Here is an 18,780-nt window from a genome sequence, read left to right as displayed (position 1 = left end):
GGACTTGCTACAACTGTCGGAAAGCTGGACACATTGCACGAGAATGCAGATTGCAACGACCAAGGACCAGATCCGCCTCACCGCCTTTGAAAAGCGAAGACCAACTTGTGGCTAAGAATCCGAAAAATGAGACATCAGGTGAATCAAAAAAAGTGAATTCCGTCAATCACGAAGCGCCGCCGGGAGATGATGAAAACGATGGTCCCACAATTTCTATAGCCATAGTCCAGCAGGAGAATCACAACCTAACGGTTAAAGGCTTCGTCAATGGTGTATTGCGTACCTTGACATTGGACACCGGTGCAACAAAGTCCATTATTAGACCGGATTTGGTAAAAGGGAAGGTATTGCCGTTAAATGGAGTCAAATTGCGGACGGCCACAGGCGAGAAGACCCCGGTGCATGGAAAGGCCTACCAAAGGCTAAGTATGGGTAGGAAATCGGTAAATTTCGATTTTATAGTGGCCGATATTATGGACGAAGTTATACTTGGCGTGGACTTTATGATTGCCTTCGACATCAACCTGGACATAAAGCACCGTGTGATGACTTGGTCCAATGTGGAAATACCGATAAATGTGGGCTACAACGAGAAAAGCAAGCATCGCCAAAGTGCAGAATCCGACGAGATCGCTGTAGATGTCCGTACGCTGAAGGTGGAAGCCGCTGACAATTGGCCCGTAGGAAAGTGGAAAAATCTCGCGACGAGGAGGAAAAAGAGAAGATGTACGTCGAGGAAAGGTCTATCGAAAAGCGGCCGTACAGCAAGGAAGGGCAAGTCCGAGGACGACCAGGTGGCACTTAGGAAGGTGACCACAAAGGAAGAAGGTATAACGTCAAGATTCCTGGAGAGAAAGCAACGTCCAGAAGAGCAGAAGTCCAAAGCTGACGCAGTAGAGGGTACATCTAAATCGGTTGCCACCACTACGGAACGAGAACTGCGTCTAGTCAAGAGGAACAGGCTTAAGCGGGAGGCAGTGTTACCAATGCCCATACCACAGAGAGGGAACTGTGCCTATTCGGGACGAACAGGCTTAAGCGGGAGGCAATGTTACGAATGTAACTGATAGGTTTAAGTTAGTTTAGTTTAATTTCCGTTAATTTAAAAATTTGAATTGTAACGTAAAGTTTTTATTACGCAGTTACTTTATTTAAGCAACAACAACTACCATGTAGAACTCTCTTCATCATTCTAGTCGTTACATTACCTTTTGTTATTGTTCTTTTGTTTGCTTTGCCATAGTCATGTAATTATTGTTTAGTTTGTCACCTCTTTATTTCTTTGCACTTGTTTGTTGTTGTTACGTCATTACTGTGCTTGTCGTCCAATTGTATTTCCCCATGTATGTATGTGAGTATGGTTGTTCGCTTAGTGCGAATGTGTGTCTGTGTGTTCGCTGCACAGATTCGAGGTGTTGCCATATGATCTAGATATTTTTCGAACAGGGAGACTTTGGGATATAAATTACCGGGGAAATGGCAATGAAGCAGTAGTTGTGTTTTAAGCGTTGAACTGAACAGATCGGTAAAAGAATAGCTGCGTGCTAACTAGAGAAAAGCTGCGTGCTTAGTAATTAAAGTCGGTTACGAAGAAGTGTAATAAAGTAAATAAAGCATTGTAGAAACGTAATCTAAAACGAACCCTGTTTTATTTGGTACAAATCGTATCGGGGAATAAAACAACGTCTACACGGACATTAGTTAAATCTGATTCCGTAACAGTATTATACCTTTAACATTAACATAAATCGTTTTTTGTCTGCTCTGAAAAGTAGAACATTTTGAGTTAATACCCTTTTGTTGAACAGGTGCGATATATGTACCTACTTCAAATTTGAAATACATGTATTTTGTTGTTGCTTTAAGCTGGGTACACATTGTCAGTTTTGAATGACAGCTTTGCGCTTGCTGGCTAGTGTGGCCGTTCATTTTTGTCATTCATCATGCAACCGCAAAATATTTTGTGGTTGCTGGACGGTTGGACAGTTATCGATAAGTGCGAAAAATCGGAATTCAAAACTGACAATGTGTACTGCACTTTAGAATAACGCACACGCAACACGTAATAACCCAGCAAACCAAATGTCTGATGTCCGAAAAATCTGAACAATTTCGGAAGCAAAGTCGTTCAGATTTCGTTACGATTTCTAAACGATTTTTCGGACAGGAAATAGTTCAGATTTTGTACAGATTTCGTTCCGATTTCGGAACGAATGTAAGAAAGAAATTTCCTTTCCGAATTTCCCAAGTCTGTGTTTAGACACACAAATTTCTCGGGAAAGTAAATTGAGTTTTTGGGAGAGAGCAGAGAGGAAAGAGCTCCTCAATACTCTTTCCTACCCCCTATTGCCAACACGGACCAAGGATTTTCTTCAGATTTCGTTACGAAATCGGACCGAAATCGATCCGTTGTCTTTCCTAAATTATGTCAACCACTTCATACAACTTTCGTTAAGATATCGTTACGATTTCGGATCAGATTTCGGATGTATCGTCCTAATTTTGTTCCGATTTCGTTACGATGTCGGTACGATTGGTTTGCTGGGAATTTAGGTGTTGCTGTATATATTGAATCCAGTTGATTTAAATTGGCAAATTCATTGCGTATACATCAAATAAAATGTCATTAAAATCCTTAGGCCAGCAAAAACCTATATTGCATGCATGATAATTCCACGGCCTCGGGTTCTTCGATAGCGGATTGATCCGAAACCACACAAAACACATGTTGTATTGGGAGCAGAATATCCCGGAATGCCTACTACGGATTATTTTGGTCAATGCCGGGACGGAGGAAACCCCATGACTAATTATATATGTGCTCAGTTTGTCACATCCGCATCCACTACACTCAATCTTCGGTGCCGAAAGTGGGTGCATCTCAGAGGTTTTTCTGGAGTCGTCCATGCGAGGGACTATATCAGGGAATATGTTTCAGCATGCTGTGTGAACACAACCCCCAATGAATTGTCGTCGACATTAGAATACGCGACTCTCCGCAGTCCCCCCCAACAGAAGCCGAACGCGCACACATAACACGAGCCATTGTTGTTCCAATCCCTGAAAATGCAATGGACTCCGTGGTAAGATCGATGAAATATTGGATTCCATGAGTCGGAAGAATATTAGGTAAACCAAGCAAACAGATATCTGACTAAAATCAAATTCTGATATATTCTTTGAGTTTAGTTAATTAGAATTGTGCTTTTAAAGTATTGAATTTTTGCACCATGGTATAAGTAAAAAGGTAGATTTAAATGAAAAAAATCTATAGAACCCTTGTTTTTCTTTAAGGTTGGCCATTCAGCCCAAACTAGTTAGCCCTGACTATTTAGTTTGCTGTCAAATACATTATTGTGACATAAAATACTAAGGAAATCAAATCACAGTAATGAACAATCTATTATGTTTCTTGTCAAAAGTTGTTAACAGAACTCTGAATGGCCAACAGTTTTGTAGAAACACAATGAAATACGCCGCTTTTTCACGCTCAGTTTCATGTAAAAGACTAATGCCAAGTTTATGTTTGGTTTACATTCGGCGTCTTTTCGTGATTTCGAAGGCGTTTCGTGATTTCGCGCGGAATCAAGCAAAAATTATCATGATTTCGCATACAAAAATGAAATCATCTCATTTCGTGATTTCAGCGAAATCAGCATCGAAATCACAGAACACATGATATACAACCCTGCTTTTGCCTGAAAAAGTACCAAAAGTTGCAACACTTTTCACGTATCACACTAAACAAGGTAGATGGTTAATTGCTGCAACAAAAAATTTTAGTATCAAAATTTGTAAACAATGTGAAAAAAATATTAAATTACTTTGTTAGAATGATATTTTTCATTGTGTTCTCGTACTTTTTTAGTGGTAATGATAGAAAAAGAGCGAATTGTCAAAAATTGCTTCCCCATACAAATTTCTTAAAAAAATATGGGAACGAAAAAATTACGGAAATTGCAAAAACTGCAGGAAATCAACGTATCAGCTATTTATTTAGATGCCAATGAACAGGCTGCTAGTTTCTACACATACACACATATGTTCCCACAACATCCCTGAAGGGACAAGGGAAACTTCTCTGCTAGTTTCTACTAGGCCAAAATTGTATGGCAGAAAACAGGAGAATAGGGTGTTATTCGGCGCTATTTTTGTTTAAGGAGAATTGCAAGTCTTGCTAGACTTCAGAGTACGGGAACGCATTTTTAGCACTAAACGGGAAAACTGCTGCAAGTTCTGAACACAAATTTTATCTATCAAAATTTATTATTATGATGTCTCAACGATAAAATATTTTTTTATTTTTTCATTTGTTAGTACTATACACAATTAATACGATATACATATAGATAATTTTACGATAATTTTCGAAATAAAGTTGTAAAGTTCTATATTGCCGTATATTTTTGATGATTAATTCAATTTACAACAACTTGTTTTGAAAATTCATGTTCGATCAGCTGCGCATATGCATCTACCTTGATCATTGTGATATTTTGAAATCAACAAAAAAATAAGTGTAAACACTGGGATATATTTCAGGATTTCGTGAAATCCAGTGGATTTTAGAGCGCAAGTGTAAACTTGGCATTACACTTGCGCTCCAAAATCCACTGGATTTCACGAAATCCTGAAATACACCCAGGTGTTTACACTTATTTTTTGTTGATTTCAAAATATCACAATGATCAAGGTAGATGCATATGCGCAGCTGATCGAACATGAATTTTCAAAACATGTTGTTGTAAATTGAATTAATCATCAAAAATATACGACAATATAGAACTTTACTACTTTATTTGGAAAATTATCGTAAAATTATCTATATATCGTATTAATTGTGTATAGTACTAACAAATAAAATAAAAAAAAAAAATGATTTTATCGTTGAGACATCGTTATAATAAATTTTGATAGATAAAAGTTGTGCTCAGAACCTGCACAATATTAGTACTGGCAGTAGTTTTACCGTTTAGTGCTAAAATGCGTTCCCGTACTCCGAAATCTAGCAAGACTTGCACTTCTCTTTAAACAAAAATAGCGCCGAATAACAGCCTCTTCTCCTGTTTTCTGCCATACACTTTTGGCCTAGTAGACACTAGCAACATATTCATTGGCATCTAGGGCCGTCATCAGACCATCTGCTTTTTCACATGTATGCTATCAGCTGTTCTGTATATTAGTATACCCAAAGTGACAACATACATGTGAAAAAGCAGATGGTCTGATGGCCGCCTAAATACGATAGCTGATACGTTGATTTTGACATTTATGCTGGAGTTTTTGCAATTTTCGTAATTTTTCCGTTCCCGTATTTTTTAAGAAATTTGTATGGGGAAGCAATTTTTGACAATTCGCTCTTTTTTCTAACATTCCATTAAAAAGTACGGGAACAAAATGAAAAATAGCATTGTAACAAAGTAATTTAATATTTTTACACATTGTTTACAAATTTTGATACTAAAATTTTTTGTTGCAGCAATTGACCATCTACCTTGTTTATTGTGATACGTGAAAAGTGTTGCAACTTTTGGTAATTTTTTGAGCAAAAACAGGTTTGTATATCATGTGTACTGTGATTTTGATGTTGATTTCGCTGAAATCACGAAATGAGATGATTTCATTTTTGTATGCGAAATCATGATAAAAGCTGTGTTCCAGAACTAAAAAGTTTTTACAATTTTTACGAATTTTACACATTTTACTCGAAAAAGCGTTCCCGTACACAAAAAAGTTGTAAAATGTTCACTTCTCTTTAAACAAAAATGGCGCTGAATGACGCTCTCTTTAAAAACTTTTTACACGACAAATTTGGGCGAGTAAAAAAATAGTAACATGGTTGCCGGCGTCTGATTGGCTGATACGCCGACTTTGACATTTGTTCCAGTTATTTTGACGTATTTTCCATTTTTCCGTTCCCGAACTTTTTGAAAAAACTTTTTTGTGACAACAATTTTTTTCTCTTTCTCTCTTTTACGAGTTTTACTATTAAAAAGTACGGGAACGAAGCTAAATTTTGCTTGATTCCGCGCGAAATCACGAAACGCCTTCGAAATCACGAAACGACGCCAAATGTAAACTAAGCATAAGTATAAAGGCCAAGTACTGCCTAATTCAAATGAATTAGTCGACTAGCAATGTTTCTTGAAACCAATTTCGTTAAAGTTTCTTTTCAAGTTTCGTTAGTGTCCACACACGTTAACGTGAAATTTAAGATTTTTTCGTGTCCCTTTATTTTACTATTCGCATTTGTTGTGTTTCTCATACCAAAAAACAAAGCAAACATATATAAATAAACTAAACAACAACACAAAATAATTAATTGTAATAATTAATAGTAATAGCTAACATTAATAGTAATAGCTAAATTTTGTCTATTTCATTAATAAAATGTTTTTGTTAAATCTGTTTATGCTTGTTTCGTTGTTAACGTTGGCTTGAGAAAATCACAATGAAAGAAAATGGAAGAAAAAATCTTGCAACGAACAACAAGAAGAGGCAACACAACAAACACAGAAAACCATGTACATGGGTTTCACTACTTCATACCCCTCGCCTATAAACTTGACGTCGCCATGTTGAAATCGTGCTAGTCTGACCATCGACTTAGGCAGCATTTGAATTAGGTAGAACTTGGCCTTTAATCTTTTACATGAAACTAAGCGTGGAAAAGCGGCGTATTTCATTCTGTTCACACCTTTAGACTGTATAGACTCAAACATTATCTTGAGTTTTTCTCGAATCAAAGCGAACAAATAGGGCTGATCTTACCACCTTTTTCCACGCGAGTATTATGCACTAAATCTACCGTGGCTCTGTTCTGATCCTCCAGACGTATTTGCCCAAAAATTAAGGCATAATACAAACAAAGCCGCCACCGATAGCAGCGCTACCACTAGCAGTGCCAACAACAAAAACAGCGCCACCGAAAAGGACAAAGGACAATGTTATGGAAGAATAGAATTGTATATGAATATGAAAACAATATAAATACATATTACTTAAATTAAATGGTAAACTTTTGTTTAGTAAAATCTCCAATTTTAAAATTTGCTATAGGAAAAGTCTCCAACTGCATAGTTTTCTATTAGAAAAGTCTCCAACTGCAAAGTTTTCTATTAGAAAAGTCTTCAACTGCCAAGTTTTCTATTAGAATAGTCTAAATTGTAAACTTTTCTATAGTAAAAGTCTCCAATTTTAAAATTGTCTATAGGAAAAGTATCCAACTGCAAAGTTTTCTTTTAGAAAAGTCTCCTATTGTAAACTTTAGTATAAAAAAATCACTTAAGGCCTGCGCACATAAGCTGCCTCGCCTGCTTACCTTGCTTGCTTCTGATAAAAGAATAAAAAAGAAAAGGGCAACCCAGTCCGAAATTTGCTCGGTCTTCTTTATTCTTTTATTTTTACTATGTCAGAAATGAACCATAAAAGCAAGGCAACCAGGCGAGGCAGCTTATGTACGCAGGCCTTTATTGTATTTATTTATTTTTGTTATCTTTCCAGGATTTCTTCTTATCCGTTAGCATGGACGGCAGATGTGAGTACTGTGTTGTATGTCATTGGTCGATGACAGCACTATTCCGACCACCAACTACCCCAAGATTCTAGGGGTCACATTCGACAGCATGATCAAGTCGTACGAGCATGCGAAAGCTATCTATGACAAGCTGAGGTGTAGGAACAAGGTCTTTAAGACTCTAGCCGACAGTACTTGGGTGCAGATAAAGAAATCTTGTTAATTTCGTTTGAGTAAAGTTTAGTGTCAATTCTGGTAGAAAAATAAAGAAAAATTGAAACTTGGCAGCACTTTGTCTTTTATTCTTCTACAAGAAATGATACAAAACTTTACTCAAACATTGGAAGTTGGACCTAATTCTGTGATTCTGAAATCTTTTTATTAGGTCGAACTTGGTCTTTAGTCTTTTATTAGACATGACTTCGACTATGTGTCGAGGACCTTAAGTGAATTGATACCATTTTTTCTTTCCAATGTTTGTCAAACTATTACCAATAGAAATTGATTTATATAAACCTTGAAATGCGTAATTTTCGATTTCTAAACCCCTGCTTGGTAGTGTCTGTGTTTTTGTTTTGATTCCAACATCTTTCCCTTTGTTGTTGTTTCTAAATAATTAATTAATAATCGTTGCACTGTTGGCAGAAGAAATAAACAAATTTCTAGAAAAAGAATAACTTTATAAAATGTCCGATTCCGATGATTGTGATTGGTTTGACAAGGACGATGATGCCTTAATGAGAGATTGGGAGAGAAATATGAAAGCAAAAGAGGCTGAACGTAATGAGGAACATATCAAAGTGCCAACAAATTCATTGGGTAAGTAGTGGAGTAAGATTAAATTTGCATAACTATAATTATAAATTGTTTGAATTCTTTTAGATTCCTACATAAAAGAATTAACATTAAAAGCCTCATCATCCCACACACAAAATGCCGGTAAAAAGAAATTGAATATTGTCGAACTGCGAAAGATTAGTGCCCTCTCGCCGCTTGACCAATTCCTACATACAACAACATTGGAATATGATTTTTATTCTGGACAATTGCAGCCGAATGATAGCCAAGAAAGAGTTATATTGTATACAAACATATTGGCTTACATATGTCGTCTGGAATTACCGGGATTCCAAAAGCCACTGCTCTCCGCATTTCGTAGCAATATTTGTCTGCAAGAACATTTACGTTTATTGCTGGCCAAATTGTTTTGTAAACGTTTTAAAGATATGTGGAAGGTGGAAAAGGATATGGAACTGTTAGTGGAAAACATAGAATTGTTATTTATACAAAGCTTTAGTTCTGAAGAAGCCACAAGTGATGGTGTTGCTGTAGAAAAGGATCAAGATATACTAAAAGACTTGTTGAAAATATTGGATAAAAGTGATACAGACATAGCTGTATGCAAGAAATATAAAAAGCGATTAAAGGATAATTTCCAAGCTTTAGCTAATAAGTCGAACAGTTCATCTCATACAAGTACCTGGGAAATTTATCCAACAATTGAGGAACTATTAGGTAGTCAATTACAAGCGCTTAATAGCAGTGATGAGGCAACAAATTCCCAACTACCCGTCCAAAATTATTTAAATCGGCATATGGAATTTCTCAAAGAAGATTTTCTTTTACCTCTCAGGGAGTGTGTTAAATATGTAAAAGATAGCAGCAACAAAATCACTGCTGCCTCAACTACAATTCCCGATAATTTCCATATTTTTGAAAATGTCTATATTGTGTTGAATGAACAATTTTTGGATGCAAATCGTCATGAATTACTTTTTGTTGATATACTTGGAAGTCGTCGTAATTTAGATGATGATGGCAGTGCCAAAATACCCTGGGATATTCAGGAGAAGCTTTGGAAAATAAAATCAGGTGCCTTGCTATGCTTTACAACATCACGGGATTTTGATAATCTGATATTGGCCACAGTTACCTACACCAGTCAGGATTGCCTCAAGGAAGGATATGTAAGTTGAATTTTATCATAAGTAAATTTTTGTGTTAGTTAGAATAACTAAGGTACTAAATATGAAGAAGCATCATGACCAAATTGAAACGCAAACGAAATAATTAAAGTTAACCCTGATCCAAGAGAAACGACGAGATGCCAGGTGACGTTATTTGTCACGCCAACAGACACCATGGTTATTTTTGGCGAACTGTCCTCATTTACCGTGCAAAACGTAGAGCTATCAATCTGCTCAGCTAGCTAGCAGTATACCCCCTGGTCGTTTTCGAGGACTAAATGTCACTACTCATTATGAGCATTGAAGTCCTCCAATACCAGACGGTTATGACCCTCCAAAAGCGAGCAAATGTTGGGTCTATTACGTGGAGAAACCTGGAGTAAAGCTATTTATCGGTAGAATTTATACGTTCAGCAACTCTACCTCGGCAGTTCCAAACCTGACTGCTACCCTCATACATTGCATGTACGGGTCATTACTGAACAGACTGGTGCAATAGGAAAGCTAATCCCCCACCTCCACTTCTGGTGTGCTCCTTCATCAGTACGTTGGAACCAATAAAACGCTGTAAGCTGCTGTTGTTATTGAGCTTGGTTTCCTGCACCTCCTCGACTTGATCTTATCTCGGAGTCCATTGCAACTAAATTGCAAAAAGGATGCATTTTCAGAGGTTGGAACAGCAACGTCCGGTGTTTAGGTCAATGACTGATAAAAAGTCAATGATTTACTTGCAGGTAAATGACTTGATCATAGGCTAATGATTTGACCACAGATCAATGGTTTAACTATGGGTCAGTTGACCGTGTAACTCCACTAAGGTCATTGATTTGACCAAAGAAAAATGAATGGTTCATAGGTCTATGACCAAAAATCAATCTATATTTTGACTATGAGTCAATGACTCGACCGCTTCATCATCACTGCCTTCATTGTCATAATCATTGTCTCCGCTATAAGACAATAACTTTACCATAGATCAATGGTTTGACCATGTTCATTAGTTTTCCTTGGAACATGACCACAGGTCATTGACAAGGCCATAGGCCATTGACAAGACAATAGGTCATTGACAAGACCATAGGCCATTGACATGACCATAGGTCATTGACATGACCATAGGTCATTGACAACACCATATGTCATTGATTTGATTGACATCACCATTGGTCATTGACATGACCATAGGTCATTGAAACGACCATATGTCATTGACATGACCATAGGTCATTGACGTGACCATAGGTCATTGATAAGACCATAGGTCATTGATATGGACATAGGTCAATGACATGACCATAGGTCATTGATTTGACCGTAGGTCATTGATTTGATTGACATGACCATTGGTCATTGACGTGACCATAGGTCATTGATATGATCATAGGTCATTGACATGACCATAGGTCATTGACATGACCATAGGTCATTGACAATACCATAGGTCATTGACATGACGATAGGTCATTTACATGACCATAGGTCATTGATTTGACTGACATGACCATAGGTCATTGACATGACCATAAGTATTGACATGTATTGGGCATGGGTCAGTAACTTGACCATTAGTGAACAAATTTACCATATGTCCTTCGGTCAATGACATGACGTTTGACCAATGAATTAACAGGTTCTTAGGAATGAACCATGTATTTATGTTAAATCTAATTGCGAAACTTCTTGATTATTTTATGTTTTTTCTTCTTTTTTTCAGATTGGTATTGAAATAGCTCGTCAACATAATATTGGTAACATATACCGAAGACCTTTGCTCATGTTTGAAACACCTGCTTTCTTTGAACCTTATCACAATGTGTTCAATTATTTGAAACAATGCAATTCAACTGATTTTCCTATGAAACAATATATTATTGAAGAAGATCATCCCACCACAGCACCCAAATACTTAACTCCAGAAACTCTATATCAATGTAATGGTGAACGATTTCATCCACTTACCGAATCGCCCAATAAAGATACTTTGCAATTAAATCCCTCTCAACTGGAAGCATTTTCCAAAGCACTGAAACAAGAATTTGCCTTAATACAAGGTCCACCAGGTAACAATCTTAAAGAATCTACATGTTACAGAAATAAATTTTATTCCACATTATTAATAAAAAATAATATTGCAATATAATTTATTTCTGTAATATGCAGATTATGTAAGTTTATTAAAAAGCTGCATTATCTTAATGCTTCATAAGAAATTGTTCCTTTCAAAATAGCACATGGTTGGAGCAATATCTTAGGGAGCACCCAATATTTTAGAAAAAAAAATACTTTCAACTATTGACTTTTTATTCCATAGTCCATATTTACATTAGGCAATTTTCCTTGCGGCAATTGTCAGTTTGTCGGTGAGAGAGGGTGTTGAGAGGCAAAGGGTTATCATATGCCTCACCCCTCTCTACAACAAACTGACAATTGCCGCAAGGAAAATTGCCTAATGTAAATATGGACATAGAAAAATTAAACATTTTTTCTTTTTATTCCATTACAGGGACGGGAAAGACCTATCTTTCCGTGCAAATTGTAAAAACCCTAATCGAAAATGCTGAAACACCTTTAATCTTGATTACATATACCAATGAATCTTTGGATAAGTTTTTGGTTAAATTAACTGATTTTACAGAGAATATTGTGAGATTTGGTAGTCAGACAAGGGATCAACGTATTGCCAAATATAATGTTAAAGATGTTGTGGAACATACGATGATTAATCCGAAACTAAAGCGACTGTATTATCTTTGTAGTCAGGAGTTTAAAGAGTCTTTTGCTCATTTGCAACAAAAACATAGAGAATTTGATGGCACCGATGAATCTTATGCTGAAATATTAAAGGCTCAGAGTAGATTAGCTGAGGTTAGTGAAAAGCTGCGAACTCTTAAGACAATGTTTCAATATTATGTGGCTCGAGAAAAATCAATTATCGGCATGACCACAACATGTGCGGCCAAGACAAACTTTTTGTTTAGATTATTGAAAAGTAAAATTGGTAAGTTTAGAAATTGATTTGTTTTTTTAAATAAAATATTTAATAAATTGTCTTTGTTAGTCATATTCGAGGAAGCTGCTGAAATCTTGGAATCCCATATTATAGCTTGTCTAACACCCCACACACAACATGTCATTATGATTGGTGATCATCAACAGTTACAGCCGTATACCTCCAATTATCATTTGCAACAAAAATCCCAAATGAATATTTCACTTTTTGAGAGAATTTTCTGCCGAAATCCCAATCCAATTGTTTTGCGTACACAATATCGTATGCAACCGAAAATTGCTGATCTCTTATCGAACACAATTTACAAAGATTTGGATAGTGATGAAAGTGTTAGCCATTATCCAGCCATTAGACAAATGTCCACAAATCTTTTCTTTATGACACACAACAAACCTGAGGCTAAGACGGAACAAGACTCATCCCTCTATAATCCATACGAGGTGACACAGGTGGTACAATTGGCTTTGCATTTAGTACAAAATGCTTTGTACGATGTTGAAGATATACAAATTTTAAGTCCATATGCAAGGCAAATTGAAATGATAAGGAAACAGGTGAGTCGAAGGCATTAAATTAAAGAGATTGGTATCACAACAACAAAATTGTTTTTTTTGCAGTTTCAACAACATCCTGCCTTGCAGTCACTCAAAGCCTGTACAGTAGATAGTTTCCAGGGTTTGGAATCAAATATTGTTATATTGTCTTTGGTACGCAGCAATAGCGTAGCTCAAATTGGTTTCCTCAAACAAAGCAATCGTATTTGTGTGGCCCTCTCACGTGCCAAGCATGCCATGTATTGCATTGGTAATTTGGAATTGTTGAGCCAGTGTAGCAGCATCTGGAAAGAAATTGCCGCGAAGTTGCACAATCATAATGCAGTGGGTGATAAATTTCCCATAGAATCGGAAAATTATTTTTATGATAAATAATTTAAAAGAATTTTTTTTACTTATTTTTTTAAATAATGTTTTAACATATCACAAAACATAACGAAGAGACTGACAATGAGGCAAACAAAACTGTTTGCTTGGCAATGTTCCCACCCACCTTTATATACTCTTCCCTTTTCTGCTCTTCATGTGTTTTTCAATTCAATTTATTTCCATTTTATAATGCCCAGTCTTTCAACCATAGGGCTGTATTTGTTGAATTTAAAATACACTACGCGTTAATAATTGTCGCAAATCTTCATTGAGAGTTTGTTGAGCGGTAGGGAGTTTCCATTTTCATTGCATCCCTAACCTACGAACTCTTAAGGGTTGACCCCCACTTGAAAATTTCAGAAAATCTAAAATTTTCTTTTGGCTTATTTTAAAGTAAAGTTATAGTACGTTTATATACAACCGGATTTAACAAACCCACTGGGCTTCAAATGTCAATTCCTTTGCGTATACGTCAAATAAATCCTCATACAGAAGGTTAAACCTACAAAAGGCTATAATATAAACATGGCCTTAGCATAGAATATGTGGTAAAATTTTCAAGTCGATCGGAACAATATTCCTGAGATACGAGCTTTGGAAGGAACTAAAAACGTGTTTTTCTCGAAAGGATTTTTTGAAAACGGTGCCTACTCTAGCCCGAAAAATAATGAAACTATTGTAATACAATTTTGTGGAGTTATCACGGGCATAAAAATATAAAAATCCAATGCTTCATCGATCCATTTTATTATTTTTTTTGTCCACTTTATGACCAGAAACCGATAATTGCCAATAATTGAAATTTTTATTTTTTTGTCCACAACTTCAATAAAGTCTAACGAATTTGAATCCGAATCGCCTCAGTAAAAAGGCCATAATATTTTTTAAAAAATCGATCGATGAAGGACTAGATTTTTATGTTCTAAATAAGCCCACAAAATATATGATGATCGGCTAATTAGTTTTCGGGTTTGCACCGCAAAACGATTTTACAAAAAAAAAGAGTTTCGTGGACGACTATTTACAAAAAAAAGATGAAAAAATTTACCAAAAAAGTTTGTTAGTTTTATTGGAAAAAATTTATGAAAAATGTCCTTTTTTGGGCTTCACAAGTGGGGTTCACTCCTTAAACAGCAGCAATTATAATTGCCTTGTGATTTTTTAGAAAACACAACTTTTGTTTCATTGATGTAAACCCACCTTTATATATTCTTTTTTTCCTTTTTTTGGTAAATTTTGAAAGAAAACATTTTTTTTATTTTACATTTTCACTTTTTATTACATTTTCTTATGTTGTTTTATTATTCTTTTTTGTCTTTGTTTTGTTCTTTTTGAGATGTAGATTTTATTATTATAATTTGTAAACGTATCTTTTTATTATTATTTAATTTTCTCATGTAAACTACATTGTAATGCGCTTAAAAATCAAAAGAAAGAAGATTAAAAGTAAATAGTTTTGTTCTATTTTGTTAATTATTATTTATTGTTTCGTCTCAATTTGTATAATCTTTTTTTATTTATTAATTTATTTATTGAAATGAATATAAAATTATTTAATTTGAAATAGACACAAATTACTTGTTTTTCTCTGCTATGATTTGAATAAACGTTGTGACAATAGGTTTGTCCTTTTACGTACTGAACTTTACTGAACATTGTTTCTTCAGTAATGTTTAGCAACATTTCAATTATACAATTGTCAAAACTTTACTGAAGAAAAAATGTTCAGTAAAGTTCAGTATGTAAAAAGACAAACCAAATGTTGACAAAATTTATTTAAATGTAATATAAAAATTAATAAACATTTTGGAAACCTGTAGAGCGATACTCTAATTAATTTGTTGGCTATCGAAATCGGTAAAAATAAAAAATGCCTACAAATTTCGGTAATTAACGAAATTTGTTAGTAAGTTTTTTTTTTTGTTCCACAAACATCCCAGATAGGACAAAGGGGAGACTTCTTTCATATCAATGGGTGCACCCCGATTCACATTAGCTCACTGATATGGAACCTACTGTTTATCGCCGAGTCCGAACGGCGTGTCTTAAGACACCACTTGTAGAGAAGTTTTACAGTAAGTTAGCGACAAAAATAAAGTTGTCGTTAGCTCCGATAGCAACAGTGTTGTCAACTTTTATTGATAGATGTCGGGAGTGGGTGCATCTCAGGGGTTGCCATAGACTCGCCCATGTAAGGGACTACGACACAGCCCCAGCGAAACGTCGTCAATTAACGAAATTTGTCAGCAGCCAACCAATTGTTGTTACAATCCTTGAAAATGCATCGTTTTTTCGCCAGATATAACCATCGCGTCACCTGGTCTGAAAAATGACGCCACCTGGCAAGCCGTCGCTTCTCATGGATCAGACCATCTACCCTTAATTGTCTATATCAGCAGACCGCTAGATCTCATTACGTTTGAACGTCACGCTTTCACCAATCATGGAAAATCTAATTGGCCTAGTTTCAGAGAGTTCATTCATCACCGCTTCAGAGATCTGCTCAACCCTTCTGATGTTCGGGTAGCAGAAAGGGCGTTCCTAGACATCATCACTGCCTTAGCCCTCTCCATATACCTGCATATTAAATACTGTTACAACAACAACAACTTGAGTGCAGACAAAGAAACCATGTTGACCTTTTATAAAGCAATAGGCCGGTCTGTGGTACACTATGCAGCGTCAGTGTGGTATGCAAATGTTAACGCTACTTATTGGAAAAATATTCAAACTTGCCAGAATACCGCGCTGAGGACTGCAACAGGTTGCCTCCTTATGACTTCATAAGGAGACAATGATTGTGCGGTGCATCAGCACACACTGTGGACTCATCCAGTCTTGGCGGCTCGCTTTCTAGTGCTGGATGTGGATGCTTATATGCCAATCTACTAATTTCAAATTTTCTTTTCTTTCAACCGATACAACTTTACCTGTAGGGGTTACAACAATTTGAGAAAACACTGTTGTTAGTGCATGGTTTTTCAATTAGTGAGTGGCCGTTGCTTGGTTGTTACTGTCATGAGCATATTGAGAGGTCCAATGGTACCTCTATTACTCGCGAGCAAGAAAAGAGAGCTTTTCTCTCCACTCACTAATTGAAAAACCATGCACTAACAACAGTGTTTTCTCAAATTGTTGTTGTTGTAACCCCTACAGGTAAAGTTGTATCGGTTGAAAGAAAAGAAAATTTGAAATTAGTAGATTGGCATCTAAGCATGCACATCCAGCCCTAGAAAGCGAGCCGACAAGACTGGATGAGTCCACAGTGACTCCGGTGTCAGGTCCGTCGGGCTTGCAGGACATAATAAGAGGTGTCGAGTGATGTGCGGTGATTGGCCGCATTTAGTTTGGGGCATGTATCTGTTATCTCAGGATTCAGGACGGAGAGATAACTGCTGAGGTACCTAGAGATTCCAGACCGAAATTGGGATAGTATCGAACTGGTCTCCCCAGGTACATGGTAGAACAAATATAAGGTAAAGTAAATACTACAACGAATACAACTCGAACAACAACCACAAAGGAATTTGTTTTTGTTTGTAACGTTACTGCCAGTTGTATTTGTAAACAAAACAAGGAAATGTCTATAAATTATAGGAATTTAAAAAACTAATAATTTTTCACATTTGGTTGAATATTTTGGAAAGCATGAATGAAAATTCGTTATATTTTCAACTTTTATGTTTCCACATCATTCCACTAAATGCATAAATTCTCGCAGAAAGTAGAATTCTTGCAGAAACGTTTGGGGTCGCTGAAAATTCATAGAAAAAGGAGAAGCAGTTTCAATGTTTTGTTTTAGAAATCAAAGAAGCACATGTTTATTAGGGCTTTATTTTTTAAATTTTAACAAAATACCTCACATATTAACAAACGTTGTATCGCCTCTACAAGCGGGGATTTACTGCGCGGCTTATCGTTCGAACTTGGAGGAGGTTACATATCATTGATATGAAGAAGTCTTTCTGGGAAATGTTTTTTTCCGATTGATATATATATATTTTTTTTTTTTTCAAAAAATATATGTCCCTAATTTACATCAAAATAGAAATAAATGTATAAAATGTCATATGAAATTTGACACTAACGTTACAACCCAGTTCAATCAGCTTTGTATTGCTGCTACCTTTTCTTATTCTACCATGCCCCAGGTAGTGTCCTCTGATCTTCATGAATGTGTGGGGGTCGCCCACCTTACACTATCGAACTGGTCTCCCTAGGTAGTGTCCTCTGATCTTCATGAATGTGTGGGGGTCGCGCACCTAACACTACACTGCTTGTGTAGGATGATATGTGGCCCTCTACTATTTTTGTGTGGGCCTGTCTCAGTGCTGTTTATGTCATCGTTTGTTGGGTCTTATGGGATTTGGGGAGGTTTGGGAGTTCCTTACGGAAGTCAAGTCTGATTGGTTCATCTCTTTCATTGGGAGGCCTGGAGATGCTTGTGTTGTTTGGGTGATCCCATTTAGTGCATTTAATCGCATGCTGCCTTGTTAGGATAGTGCAGTGTGCTTGCACCGGGAGAAGCTTTGCTGCATGGTGTAAGTGATATTCAGCGGCCTTGGAGTGGCATCCAGTTGCGATGGGCAATGCGATATTTTGGACCCTTTAAAGATTTCCCCATTGTGTGTCACTTAGTCCAGGTGACAATATACGGGCAGCGTAGTCCATGAGCGGGCGACCTATGGCTTTGTAGGTGGTCGAGATGGTCTCTTTATCTTTGCCCCAGGTACTACCGGCAAGCGCTTTGAGAATTTTGTTTCTTTTGCCTACGTTCCCTGCTACTATCTTAGCGTGTTTACAGAAATAAAGTAAATTATCAAATGTTACACCCAGGATTTTGGGGTTTTTGATCGTCGTGATGGTTTGTCCGTGGATGTGTATGTTTAGCTGAGCGTTTACTTCTTTAGTCCACGATGTTAGGATGGTGACTGAGGACTTAGGGGCGCATAGCTGCAGATTTCTTCCTTCAACGAAGTCTTTAAAGGAAGGGAGCTAACCATTTAAGTTTGACTCTAAGTCTAGGATTTTCCTGCCTGTAGACATGACTGTGCAATCGTCAGCGAAGGAAATTAGATGCACATTCTCGGGTGGATCGGGGGCCTTCGACACATAGAGGTTAAAAAGCAGTGGGGATAAGACTCTCCCTTGGGGTACCCCCTGCTTGTTGTTCCTGGGGGGATGTTTTTCCTCGGAATTCTACATAAGATTGCCTTCCACCTCTCTTTGGGTAGTTAGGGATAGAGATCTCCATAACGTCCTTCAGAAGTATGGTGTGGTTTACTGTATCGAAGGGCTTAGACAGGTCCAGAGCCACGAATATGGTTCTTTTGTGTGGTCTCTTACTGTTTAGTCCTTCCGTAA

At 36.7% G+C, this 18,780-nt stretch overlaps 1 protein-coding gene across 1 annotated transcript; it reads left to right on the top strand.

Moving 5' to 3' along the window:
- Positions 1 to 8,046: 8,046 nt before the first annotated feature.
- Positions 8,047 to 14,990, top strand: LOC141389679 (NFX1-type zinc finger-containing protein 1). The gene is made up of 6 exons (XM_073961546.1): positions 8,047 to 8,335; positions 8,399 to 9,483; positions 11,198 to 11,543; positions 11,987 to 12,481; positions 12,542 to 13,047; positions 13,111 to 14,990. Exons 1-6 carry the CDS (start codon positions 8,203 to 8,205, stop codon positions 13,420 to 13,422), a joined length of 2,877 nt encoding a protein of 958 aa, XP_073817647.1. The 5' UTR covers positions 8,047 to 8,202; the 3' UTR covers positions 13,423 to 14,990.
- The last annotated feature ends 3,790 nt before the right edge of the window (positions 14,991 to 18,780 follow it).

The sequence above is a fragment of the Musca autumnalis genome, unplaced genomic scaffold (assembly GCF_047663935.1).
Source record: "Musca autumnalis isolate F117 unplaced genomic scaffold, ASM4766393v1 scaffold_1, whole genome shotgun sequence".
Lineage (NCBI taxonomy): Eukaryota > Metazoa > Arthropoda > Insecta > Diptera > Muscidae > Musca > Musca autumnalis.
Note: the sequence above shows the minus strand (reverse complement) of the source record. Positions and strands in the feature narration are given on the sequence as shown.